This window comes from Halyomorpha halys, unplaced genomic scaffold (assembly GCF_000696795.3).
Source record: "Halyomorpha halys isolate HHAL.00 unplaced genomic scaffold, Hhal_1.1 Scaffold2360.1, whole genome shotgun sequence".
Taxonomy (NCBI): domain Eukaryota; kingdom Metazoa; phylum Arthropoda; class Insecta; order Hemiptera; family Pentatomidae; genus Halyomorpha; species Halyomorpha halys.
The window spans coordinates 22827-36689 of NW_027113969.1; the positions used below are offsets into that span (position 1 = coordinate 22827).

At 32.7% G+C, this 13863-nt stretch overlaps 1 protein-coding gene across 3 annotated transcripts in view; it reads right to left on the reverse strand.

Moving 5' to 3' along the window:
- Nucleotides 1–13863, reverse strand: part of LOC106691451 (bumetanide-sensitive sodium-(potassium)-chloride cotransporter) — a 30890-nt gene that overhangs the window by 11405 nt on the left and 5622 nt on the right. For all 3 annotated transcript variants that reach the window (XM_067051197.1, XM_014437223.3, XM_014437222.3), the window contains exons 2-11: nt 9211–9315; nt 7851–7926; nt 7670–7765; nt 5114–5367; nt 4217–4331; nt 3980–4119; nt 3627–3848; nt 2916–3023; nt 2716–2839; nt 627–748 (exon numbers count right to left, since the gene is read on the reverse strand). In XM_067051197.1, the coding sequence (XP_066907298.1) occupies nt 627–748; nt 2716–2839; nt 2916–3023; nt 3627–3848; nt 3980–4119; nt 4217–4331; nt 5114–5367; nt 7670–7765; nt 7851–7926 (1257 nt within the window). In that variant the 5' untranslated portion in view covers nt 9211–9315. The remainder of the gene's footprint in view (nt 1–626; nt 749–2715; nt 2840–2915; nt 3024–3626; nt 3849–3979; nt 4120–4216; nt 4332–5113; nt 5368–7669; nt 7766–7850; nt 7927–9210; nt 9316–13863) is intronic.

Genomic DNA, 13863 nt, shown 5'->3' on the forward strand with positions numbered 1-13863 from the left:
TTTTTTATTTGTTTATTATTAAGCTTACTATTTAATTATACTAAAAACTATTTACTACAGCAAAATATCATAACAAAAAATTAAATAAAACATTGGTAACTATATTTATTTTTTAAAAATAGAATTTGATATGTAAAATTCTGTTTTTAATGTTTTTAAAATGCTACACCTACCAACCAGGTTTATAAAGCAATTTTATGAGACAATTGGATTTTGTGAACTCTAAAATGACCACCATTTGGAAACTGGATGTAATAAAAATGAATAAAAATTATTTTTGAATTACCAAAACATTAAGGTTGGTGCATTCCTTAAAGTATGAATTTTTCTGAGGTGCTCAAGCAACCAAAACTGGACAACTTTAAATGGAATGAACTATAAGCAGAGTATAAGGTGGTTAGGGGGATGGGTAGTGGGTAATAGGCAGGTTACTAACACTTGTTCATCAACAGTCGGAGCATAGGAGACAGCCACTGGGAGGAGTTTAGAATCCAAGAAGAAGAAATCAATTTCTGGAAATCCAAGTCAATATTATGAAGTATTTTCAATTTATATTTACATCGTTTAAAAATTTCCAGGTTACTAATAGTATTTCATCTTCAATTCAGATTCAATGTACGACTTACTTTAAATGCTGGTCTCCAACCAGGACTCTTGGAGATGGATACATGAAAGACTGAAAAGTTGATCAGTGCATAAGCAGCCAAAAAAAAATTTGATAGTAGAGGTGCAATGTAGTTTAGCTGTCCTAAAGAGACAATACATAATCATTATTCTTAATGTTATTTTCTGATAGAAATGATTAAAATAATTTAGAAATTAACTGAATGAAAATGTATGATGTTCAAGTAACTGTTTCCAGATAAAAAAAGTACATGGTGTAATGAATCATGGATCAGGTTTTTAACTCAGCATTAAGCTCTATAATAAGTAATTTAACTTTAAAAAATAAAAAAATTTTGTTCTTACTTTATTTTATAACAAAATGACATATCACTTCTCATAATATATTACATAACTGAGGCATTTGATTGTAAATCATGGCATCTGAGATTTATTGTGAATTGAAGTTTTTGGGTTTACCACATTCTTTAGGGCTGATTTCAAAGATTTTTAAAAGAATTTATATACAATTTATATTTATAAAGGAATAATGTACAGTTTAACAAGGAGTAAGTTTTCATTTTCTCGGTTATCATGTTTTACGATTGAGTGTTTCAATAATTCAATAGTTATCAAGTATCAAATTGAAAAAATAATTGGTATAGTTTTACTGACAATAATTACACAAAGGCAAGATCTTCAGTGTATGCAGTGTGTTTCAGGGTTAACTAGCCAAATTTAAAATAAGAATTTTATTATTATTATTAATTCAGCTCCACAACTCGATGTCGAGTCCTGGCCTCCTGCATTAGCCTCCATCAATCATTACGATCTTGTGCGACCGCCATCCAGTTCCTCACTCCCATCATGGTCCTGCCATCACCACTCCCACCATCACTCCATCGAAGGCGTGGTCTTCCTCTGCGTCTTGCCCCATGTAGTACCTCAGTCACTATTTTCCTTGGCAGATCACTCTCAGCCATCCGAGCAACATGTCCTACCCACCTCAATCTACCGAGCTTCACAAACTGGACAACGTCTGGTTCATTACATAAAACTTAGAGCTCCTGGTTTGTTCGACGTCTCCATGAAAATAAGAATTTAGGATCTCAAAACAAGAAAATAATTCCTTATGAAGGTATGTCCGTAAATATTTTACTTGGGAGATAATCACATCTAAAGATTTCTACTGTTATAAATTATTTAGGTTATAATAAATTAATAAGTGTGTCAGTATTAACATTCCTATTATAAGTTATTTAAAGTGATTACCCTGAGGATTACGACAGACTCAGCATCTTTCTTCCATAGAGGCAAGGCCATATGTAACTGAATAAGCCTTATTGTCAGACTCTCCAGATCTGTCACCACTGAATTTTTTGTTTGCAAAATAATAACACATATTCGTCCACTACTGCAGTGAAAGAAAGATGCCGAGCATGTCTTAATGTTCAAGGTAATCACTTTGAACAACATTTAATATAAGTGTTTATGTTTACATTTCATTAGTAATATAAGTAGTTGGAACATATATTAATTTTTTTTTTTTCGGTTGGCTCTACAGACCTTATAGATCATTGGCCGCCCGAACCAGCCTTCTCCACACCTGCCTGCCTTGGGATACTGCTTTGCAGTTTACTGCATGCAGCTCTTTCGTATCTTTGTTGATTCTGCCTATCCATCTGGTTTTTGGCCTTCCACATGGTCTTTTGCCACCTATACTGGCATTCGTTATTGTGTAGAGGCGTCCTTTTTTGATGGATTGTTTCAATAGAGTTGTTATTAACTTATTTACTAAAACCTAAATAACTCATAACAATGAAATTAGTCACGAATATCTCATGAATGAAACATTAGCAGACGAATCTTCATAAGAAATTATTTTTATTAAATTCTTTATTCATATTTTACCCTGGATTTAGGATATTTAACCCTGAAACACCCTGTATAATACTGCCCATTGGACAAGGGTAACATATTGTTTACATGTTTACTAATCTAAAAGGTTTTGTATTAAATTTAATGTTAAGAGCAAAATTAGCAAGGGAATCCTTCAGTTATTTTAGAAAATTTTACCTCTAACAAATAAACGTATATATAGAATTTCATTACCAATTAGAATGCATCCAAATGCAATCACGAAAACAAGAAGGTATCCCCTGATAGGATCATTATTTGCACCATATCCCTTTGAGAAGAATTCTATGGATGGGTATAATTTATCTTTTGCTAGGGCCTAAAACAAAACAAAAATTTTTTAATTCTTAAACCAATTTTTAAATTATGTATGTAAGTATTTAAACTTTTGAAACCTGCAAAACTCTCGGTGCCCCAACCAAACTTGCAATTGCTGAGGAAAGAGTTGCAGCAAAACATCCTCCATAAATAAGTGGTCCCCATAATGCAACTAATTCCATTACCTGAAAAGTTGTCATAATATGTATATTTATTATTTATAGGTTAATGAACGTAAGCTAATGAAAACTGAAGTAATAACGTTAACCACAACAACCAATGAAAGATCAGGGGCTCAGTACTTTGTAAGGACGTTCTGTTTTTTTGAACAATGGCTATACAAAGAGGTGGTTTGTTCAAGATCATACTCAACCACCAGATTTTTCCCCAATTAAGAGTACCCACTTTATATAGGCTGCTGGGTGGGCCCTAGTAGGGCTCCCAAATTCATAGGCTGGCTCATGGCTTCAGAAACCAAATAAATAATTATTTATCACAGCTGGATTTAAACCCAGGTCCTTGAAGTTAGCAGCATAATGCCTTACCCATTGAGCTACCCCGCTCCTAATGAAAGCTGAAATATTTTTTTTTTAGTTTCTCCTTAAAGTATAATTGACATCTGTCTATTGCAATTATCACAATGATATACCAAACAGAGAAGTTTTTATACATATGACCTATTGGATTCACCATGACGGTATGTGATCTAAATTTTGAATAGGAATCAAAAATTATAAATTATGTAAACATAATTATTTAAATAACTCACAACTTCAAACTATGCCAACCTGATTATCATTTTCTAAGCCATATCTACAAGTAGAATTGCATTCGGTCAGCCTTTCCCATCTCTCTTCAAGAGGTATCCCTTCTTCAGTTTGAAGAAATGTGATATTCCCTGAAGCATCTCGCAGTACACAACCTCCCATTATAAGTGCATATGAGATATAAGACAGGAATGTTGTGATTATAGCTAAAAGTGTACCTTTAGGTATAGCAACACTAGGGTCCTAAAAAAATATATAATAATTTCAATAGATAAGTTTAATGTTATAAAATAACTTATAATAAAGTATTTTATTACAATCTTCATATAACAATAATATTTTTTATTTTAATGTAAGGAAATCAGCAACAATACCTTTAAATCACCAGATAAATTAGCTCCAGCGACGATTCCAGTCACAGCTGGGAAAAAAACTGAAAAAACTGAGAAAAAATCATGTTCCACTCCTTCATAAAGACGATAATCTGACATTAAATTCTTTTTGAAAACTCCTACTAAAACAAAAAAAAAGAAAAGAATTATAAAAATGACTTGAGTTTAGCCATATTTAAAAATGTATACTACAACAAATTAATATCAAATAAATCTTACAATTGTAACCGACGAAGCCCTTTGCTTCTTCTAGTTGAGTTTTTGGGCCAACAATGCTTCCAATGACAAAATCTAACTGTGAGGCGATTAGAACTATAAGGAGGCACATCTGAGTCTGGAAAAAAAAAAATTTTATTTACACTTATAATGCTTAATAGTTAAAAAAGGATCAAAAATTAGGGTTTTATGAATTTGGAAAACAAAAGCCACAGGATATATATACGCAGCTATATTTCTAGCAATAGCTAGTCAATAGAAAAGTAAGACATTATCCCCTTGATCAGGGGTTATGAAAATATTTATTAAGGCTTTAACTATCAGTAAGATTATAATTATAATTAGTAGATAACTGCTATAATTCTTATTGTCTTTTTTTTATATAATTATATTAAATTTCATTAAATGAGCCAAAATGACAGGTAGACTGGACGGATGTTTTATTGGTACATCATTCATTTAATATCTGAAAAAAACATTATTATTTTACAAACTACATGATGGTGCTCTTACAAAAATGTGCCCATTATGCTATAAGTTTTTTAAAATTATCATTTTCTATTGTGTTGCCTTATCCTGTTTCAGCAGGGATTGACAGGAGATCTCAGAAACTAATTACCAAATGACACAGTTGGAACCAATTTAAAACCATTTTTACCTTGATTAGGATCCCATTTATATAAGTCCAAGGACTTGACCATCATCAGTTCTGAGTATTCATCAGGTTTAAAAAATAATAAAAGAAAAACATGTTACCATTTTTTTATTCAGTGGTGATTTTTGGAGGGAAAATTTCTTCTTTTTCTCTTCCCTTTTTCCCCTGGATCCACCACATATTCTACACAAAATTACAACCACAAAATGTTAATTTTAAAGTTAATATGGATGTGACATATTTACCCTGGTAACCCAATCCATTCCAACAAATGCCAAAACCAGGATTCCAACTAGTGTTATAGCTGAGACGAGACGAACATCATTAGTTCCATTGTCTAATATATAAGCACCAAAGGTCCTCAAAAGATCTTGCAAAGATTCACTAAAGCCAACCACATACATGGAGACAGCCACAGAGTTGGCAAGCGTGAACATGAGCCCAATCGCACCACCAAACTCGGGCCCCAACGATCGAGATATCATGTAGTATATTCCACCTGGAACAAAATTTCTTTTCAAAATACTTAGAACAAATCTGACAATTAAAAAAAACATAATATCCACTAAACACCCTACCTTCAGATGAAATTAATTCTTTCATTTCATTTCAAAATAGATATTTCTTAATTATTTATAATGACTAATACTTCTCCTTACTATGTATTTCATACATAGGTAAGTGAAAGTAAAGTCCAGCTATTGTCACAATTATGAAGAAACGACCATGAAGAAACATTAATTATAAGTTTCTTTCATATTTCATATTCATCCATTGTTTATTTCTATAAATAATGAAAAATGGTTGATTTTTCAAATAAACAAAATTAAGAGTTCTTAAATTTCTTTTTCTTTTGCTATGAAAAGGGTTTCTTGAGCTGTGAAAATCAATTTTCTCCCTACCTAGATTACAATAAAAGATGACAAAGCCGTGTAATATGGAGGAGGTTCGGAAGAAATCGGGTACTCTCGGGTAGTTCCGATGTCCCAGTATGTCTTAGCCGGTCGTGTGAAAACCCTTTTCTACTTTAGTTAGTTATAAAATTCTTTTATAGTCGATATTATTCCATTTTTTTACTATCACTAAAAAGAGAGAAGGTTGATTATTTCAAATAAGCAAAAATTATACGTATTTAAGAGAAAGATTTTAGAAAATTCTTCATTTGAGCCTTGTGGTACTAATACAATGAGTACGCCCAGCTGATATTAAAGGTCACTTAATTATACATTGACAATTTTTGATTTATGAAAAAATATATCTCAAAAACCATTCGACGTAATGATGTCAATTGGCACTCAAATTAAAGTTAGTTTAGCGAGCTCTAAAGTAGTTAATAACACCTATCTTCGTAGGGGGTAGTAGTTCTCATATTTGCTAAAATAAATTGATTTCTAGTTGTTCGAACAAAATTTCATATGCAAATTTATTTTTGCAAATATCTTGAAAACTACTACACTTACGAAGATAAACGTTATAAACTACATTGTTGCTCATGACACTAGATTTGATGCTAATTGACATATGTACGTCTAATGGTTCCAGAGATGTAGATTTCCCAAAATAAATTTACTAACTACGGATTTTTTGTTATTTTGTTTAGAAATGTAGCTTTAAAAAAAAAACACTCTCGGGAACTATTTAATGTATTAATAGCTCTGTTAGGGCTCATACATAATTAGAGATGTATCTAAACGTTTGCCAAGTAATAGCAAATTCGAACATGCGCAAGCGTATGATGGATTATTTGGATTGACTGGTACAAGATGGCCTGGATTTGTGCTCGATCCGTTGCGTGTCGGAATTAAATTAAGGCAAGGGGTAAACCTGTAGATCCAGAATTAGGATACTTACTCTACTTTAAATGACGTTCTATTAGGTTTTTAGCGTTGTAGATAGTTTTAAAGACACAGAGCTCCAAATGAAAAATTAACTTTTCTTTAAGGTTTTGAAACAGCCGCCATTTATATTCCTCCTAACAATACATGGATGACCCATCAGTTTTGACTATTAATTATACATAGTTTTCATAAAAGTAATCAAAAATTGGAGTGAAATGACTGACTTTTTTTTCCTCTTGGGTCTTTTGGACTATATTGTTGTCATGAAAAATTTTGAATTCATGTTTTCTACGGAAATAAACATTTTGTAATAATTTGATTTCAAATAACCAAGTCTCATAAATTAGTGGTACGTGCACGTGCGCGTGTGTGTGTGTGTGAACAGCATAGCTTAGAAACGAAAAGTCGTTATTGGAACCTTATACCTATTCCATAAAATCAAAAGACCGGAAGAGTCAATTTTAAATTCTGAAATCTAAAGGTATGGAAATAAAGCATGAATACCAGTTTCAAAGCAATTTAATATAACGAACAGACTAGAAGCTACAGAAGAATCTTCAAAACAAATTAAGTTTAAAAGAACAGACTCAAATGTTAATGTTCCATCTATACTGAGATCCATGTGTTAATGTACTATCTATATTGGGGTCTAAAAGTTACTGTATCATCTGTATCCAGGGCCAAGTGTTAATGTACCATCTATATTGAATTCCACGAGTTAATGTACCATCTATATTGAATTCCACGAGTTAATGTACCATCTATATTGAATTCCACGAGTTAATGTACCATCTATATTGAGGTCCATGAGTTAATGTAACATCTGTATTCAGGTCGATGTGTTAATGTTCCATCTGTATTGAGGGTACTTAACAGTCGAGGAAGGAAGAAGCAGATAATAAAGAAATCGTACAGCAATTCCTTAGGGGACCTCTAATACAATACAATAAGATGATTGCCTACCTCCTTCTATTATACCATTCGTGCTTACTGCAGACATAGAGAGGGTAGTCGCTACTGTTACAAGGTTTGCCAAGCAAATTATGATGACTCCTTCCGCTGGAACAATAAATAAAACTTTATAATAAATATTAAGTTTTATGATACCTTCACAATAATTAATTTTTCAACAAATATAACCTACCGATTCCTGCTTGGCCAACTACCCATGAGAGTCTAAGAAAGAGCATGACGCCCCAAATATTAAGTATGCACCGCATCTGTAATAAATCATAGAGTTATAATTTTAAACTAAGTTTTAAAAATGAATAACTTGTAATTCTATTTAATTCTCTAAGGCTCAGCCTTTACTATCGATTACTTTTCGTGGCAGCAAAATAACCGCTGTCGCAGAAAATATATAAGATGCAAACACACTACGATAAAATTACAACAGTTTTTTAATGTATGTCATTGTTACTATTTATGTGATCAATTATATCTTTTTTAGTACAGGAGTGGAGTCAGTCCCATTCATAAAATTCAGCCGATCGAAAACTTTAACTTTTTATATTTATTGTATATCACTTTTAATATTTATTACTGTTGTGTTATATTTATTTCCTTGTAAAGTTTGTAGCGTAGTGTTTTTATATTATAATTAAATATTACCTATGCCCGAAACTTTATTAGATTTTTATGAATATATATTATTACTATATTTAAAATTTTAACAATATATTTAGTAAAAGAAATTTATTTTATATTTGTTAAAGGAAAATAAATGTATTTAATTAAGAAAGAAAATATATTTAGATAGTTATAGGAAAATGTAGGAAAGAAACAATGAATTAAAAAAAAAAAAAACGAAAATATATACAGGAAAACGAACTAAGAAAATAAATTAAATAAAATAGCCAAAAAAATGTATGAAACTTAAAGTAATGAACCCTTAAGTAACTTTTAAGTAAGTAATCCTAGTATCTTTAATTTCTAAGGATTTTTTAAAATTTATTTATTGCAATTTATAACTGTAAATTCATATACATACATCTCGTAAATTTGATTTTAGTTCATAATGGAGTGATACAGGCGTGTAGAGAAACTACCAATGGGTAGTTTCAAAGTACCTAATTGACGTTTTTACATTAGCAGGTCTCGTGGCCATCTTCTTTTCAGGTGCCTTGGAGGATTGTCAGGAATGGTAGAGGAAGCAAGGTTAGAAACAAGTGGGTTTGAGTGGTTAAGGAAGTTTATATAGGAAGGAATGGTATCTGGTTCGGGCTAGATCGGTTACATATGGAATATTAAGGTCCTTATGTATGATTTTATTTGTGATAAATTGAGCATTGAGGATTTTACCAAGGATTGGGTACGAGATGAATTCAATGGTTTAGTGGAGCCCCAAAGCTCAACTCCATATGACCAGATATGCCTTATAATTGCTATGTGGATCAATCCCTAAGGAATTTAATATAATTCAAAAGATAAAAGTTACGATAGATCTATAACAATTTTGGACCTAATGAATACAAATATAATTTGAATAAGCAATTAATACTTACGTAAACTCCTTCCACCCATCCGAATTTAATGATCTTTCCCTTTTTAGGAGGTTGTGCAGAACTCTTTCTTCTGGTATTCTTTTCATTTTTGTCTTTTGACTTGACCTGAAAAAAATATGAAAGTTCAAAAATATTAAAAGTTAATATATCAATGCTTTGCTTGAATAGGAGAACATCTGAAAAAAAAAGTTCTGAATTTATTTTGAAATATACGTTCCAAAGAAATTAACAGAAACTGGGGTTTCTTTCTCTACTATATTCCCTCTATGAAATGCCCCAAAGCTATTAGGCTCGTCGAAAATCAACCACATTCTCTATGGCACATCTATAAAATAATTCAATTACAGAATATTTTTTTGTCAGATATTCATGTAATGCTGCAGTATTTATACATATGTATATTTATATTGCGGCCACACCAACTCCCCCTCTCCTCCCCCCCCCCAGCCTTCTAAGTCACAGAGAGTACTCGAGGAGATTTAGTCCCTTTGTCGATCTGATCATCTGACCATCACTCGAGTCGACGAAGTCACTAAATCTGACCATGGGAGACTACAACAACAAATTAGTCAAGTCAAAGCTGGTCCAAGCTGCATTGTGCCTTGGGGAGAATGTGAGGCGTCAAAGGCTGCCATTATAGATAGGACCAAGTTAAGACAAAACTATAGAGGGAGAAGAAACTGCGAGAGGAGAGAGACCCCAAGCTCCGAAATCCGAACCGGTTACACATATGCAGTCTAAAACTATTGCGCACTGGATCGCTCTCTTCAAGTTAGGGAGAACGGACCTGGGAAAGTTCCTGAACCGATTCGGGAGGGAGATGGGGGGCCTTCGATTCTCCTCCCTCGACGTGGAGAGGACAAGGCGCTCATCTCAAGTGTCGCCCTCCCCACGCCTCTGCCAAAAGGTAGAGGCCAATGGACTCCCAACCTGCTGACACCGGCCGATAGGATAAGAAGAGACTCAGATCTATTGAGGAATCCCCTAGGAGAACCAGCAACCCTATTGCTAGATCTTCTATGCAGCAGAACACGCAAGAAGATCAGAGCAAGCCAAGAACAAATAAAGAAGTCACTACAGTGATAGCTCTTCAGGTAGTTATAATAGGAGGACCAGGAGGGTGCTTCTATTACGCAGGAGGAAAACCAACTCATCCGCGGGCTCCTTATTTCAGAGATTGAAATGAGAATGAACGATCCACGCCCTAGCAGGGACCACTGGCGTTCGATGACTGCGGGCACCATCACCGCCAGGGGACCGGGCGGATCCAGGCTGGTCTTACTCACGCACTCAAATGAAGAAACCAGAAACTGGCTACTCAAGTTGTTACCTCCTCCTGACCGTTTGTGGTGTGCGGTTCACCGAGGCTCTATGGCCCACTACAACTGTTATTGGCCTGGGAGCTGAGGTATCGAATCTGGTAGGTTAGTCCAGCTCCTGGAATACCAAAACAAAGAATTGGTCGAAACTGCTCAATGGCAGTTCGTGGGAGCTGAAGGTGATCAGGGCCCCCGAGGGCCATCTTTAAGGTACCGAGTAGCACTCTCACCTGGCTGGAAGCACATAATTGGCGCCTAAGATACGAGTTAGTTAGACTAACGATTTTGAGGGCGCCTGTAATCTCAATAAATAGCCACCCCTCTCAAAAGGAGCACAGGAGAGGCAAGTGCCAGTAGGTGCCAACCTTTCCTTTATCCAGTGAAAATCTAATGAATATACCTTACACTCCTTGGTAGGGAGTATTGAAAAGACCTTAATACATAAGGAATCCGCTTTAGGACTCTTTTTCGATGTAGAAGGAGCCCACGTAAGACATAGTCTAAATCTGTCTGTAAAGCCTTACTAGACAAGCCATTGTACCATAGCATAGTAATTCATTTAAGTAGTATGTCTTAAACTTTTAGCCTTCTTAAACCCAAATTTATTTTCAAATTTTGGTAAAACTGAGGTATAGTACAACAGATGAATATAAAATTAACTCGGAAACGCATTTCTGGAGTTAATGAAACAGTAAATTGGGAACTAATAAGTTCATTTTTTTGGTTTAAGACGACTTACAGTTTAGGACATATCAATTAACCCAATTAATACGTTATGGTTCTCATTCAACACAGAATTTAATACTATTTAACAACTTATAATGTAATTGTTACGCTAGGATGCACCGTTCAAAATACCTAATTATTAAGGAAAAAAATTATCCCGGATAAATAAGAGAAAAATGGTCCTATCTTCAGAGAATTACCCACACTAATTTCGTTCGTAATCAATAATGAATATTTCGACTCCATGAAATCTTGTAATCAGCATCCAGATTGTTAGTGACATTAGCAGCCAAATTTAGAAATTAAGTGTTCCGACCGGAAATATTGCGGTGTTGCTAATGATAGTGTAGGAGTAATGGTCGTCGGAAAGGCATTCCTTCAATGTGGAAGTCTCCACTAGAAGATCAAAGTTATGACTCCATAACAGAAAATAAAGTCATAGGTATGACTATGAAAATACCGATTTTAATTATTTTTAGTTCCAGTCAGTTTAATTTATTTATTTTTTAATCCTCAAATATAGAACTTTTAAACTGTTAATTTAATTATTATACATTTATAATTGAAATAATTTCACAATAGTGAGTGATATGCAGTTAAAAATTAAATTTATATTAATAATGTAATATAAAATAAAATTATATTTGATTTCTAAAATAATTATCCTAAAGCAGTAAAGATATGATCTCGGTCAAGGTCAAGAAAAAAAATTATGTCAACTATTTAAAAAGCTACTACGTTTCGGCCTAAACTACAAGCGTTCCTCAGGGCTACAAGAAAGTGATACGTATAAAATTGGTAGGTGGAACTTATAAAAGAATATAAAAATGTCATTATATATATAATATATAAATAAATAAGTTAGAGGTAGGGATATATGTACCGATGAAAAAAACCAAGAAATATTAAGAAAGTTAAAGATCTAGTACCCGTCATAACAATGAGTAATAAACTGACAAATCAGCTGTTAATTAATAACGAACTGATAAATTAGCTGTTAATTAATAACGAACTGATAAATCGACTGTTAATTGATAACGCACTGATAAATCAGTTGTTAATTAATAACGCACTGATAAATCAGCTGTTAAATAATAACGAACTGATAAATGAGCTGTTAATTAATAACGAACTGATAAATCGGCTGTTAAGTAATAACCCACTGATAAATCAGATGTTAATTAATAACGAACTGATAAATAGGCTGTTAATTAATAACTAACTGATAGATCGGCTGTTAATTAATAACTAACTGATAAATAGGCTGTTAATTAATAACTAACTGATAAATCGGCTGTTAATTAATAATGAACTGATAAATTGGCTGTTAATTAATAACGAACTGATAAATCAGCTGTTAATCAATAATAAACTGAAAAATCGGCTTTTTATTTGGACAGTCATTGAACTAATGAATTGATCTATGTGAAAAGAATGTGTGAGACTCACAAAAATATAAATATATAATTTTGCAGACCTTATAATGTAAAAAATACACTCTTCTGAAAATGGCCTTTTTTTCTTATGATTTTTTACAAAAAACTATGATATGACTTTTAATTTCTTATTTTAATTTTAAGTATTATTGTGTAAGTTTTAAATATATGAGCCAATGGATAGAAAAGTATTTATTGTCAAAACTAGAATTTCGATTTGTTCAACATTTTAAGGTGCAATTCTATTATGTTTTTGGTAAGGAATGACAGAGTTCTCTGTTAAAACTTATCTGTCACCAGTATATTCAACACTGAAGAGAATTTTAAATTAATCAAGTCAGTAATTAGAAGTATTAATAAATTACTTTAAATAAAAATGAGTTTTGATGATAAAATAAAGACTAACAGAATTATAGTCCTACATTAGTCTATTGTTATCACATTTTCATAAAACAAATAGGCTAATTAGTTAAATAGTTTAAGTGTTTTAAACAATAAAAAACCTGTAAAATGAACCAACTTCGATAAAGTAGAAAAAAAATTAAACTTGGATCCACCAATTTTAAGGCCTCCTTGATAATAGTCTGAGAGCTGAAACTTTGAAGAAAAATAAAAACAGTTGAGAAATAAGTAGATTGGAGGAAGATAGTCCGGGTGGAGGTCAAAGGTATCTATATACAATATAAATAGTACAACTATTTATTGTAAACCAACGTTTCGCCCCTAGAATGAAGTTCTGCTACCAATTCATTCTTATCAGCCCTGACGAAGTTCTGCTACCAATTCATTCTTATCAGCCCTGATGAAGCCCCGCAAAGTGGAGCGATACGTTGGTTAACAATAAATAGTTTTATTTTACCATTTTGATACCTTCATTGACCGCCACCCGGACTATCTTCCTACAATCTACTTCATACGGTCAACTATCTTCTTCCAATAAAGAGGAAATTATATTTAAATTAAAATAATAAACTTGTTTGGTAAAATTTAATAACAATTGTTTACCATCCCTAAATTAATCAACCATTCATGTTCTTCAAAACACGGTATCGTTTTCTAGATGACACTTAAGTTAGTCTTGAGGGCCTCCTTAATTTAAAAAAATAAAGAACCTTTTCCTGATTTTCTTAAACTACCGTCTTCGATTAACTTTGGTTTCATGAAGAAACTTT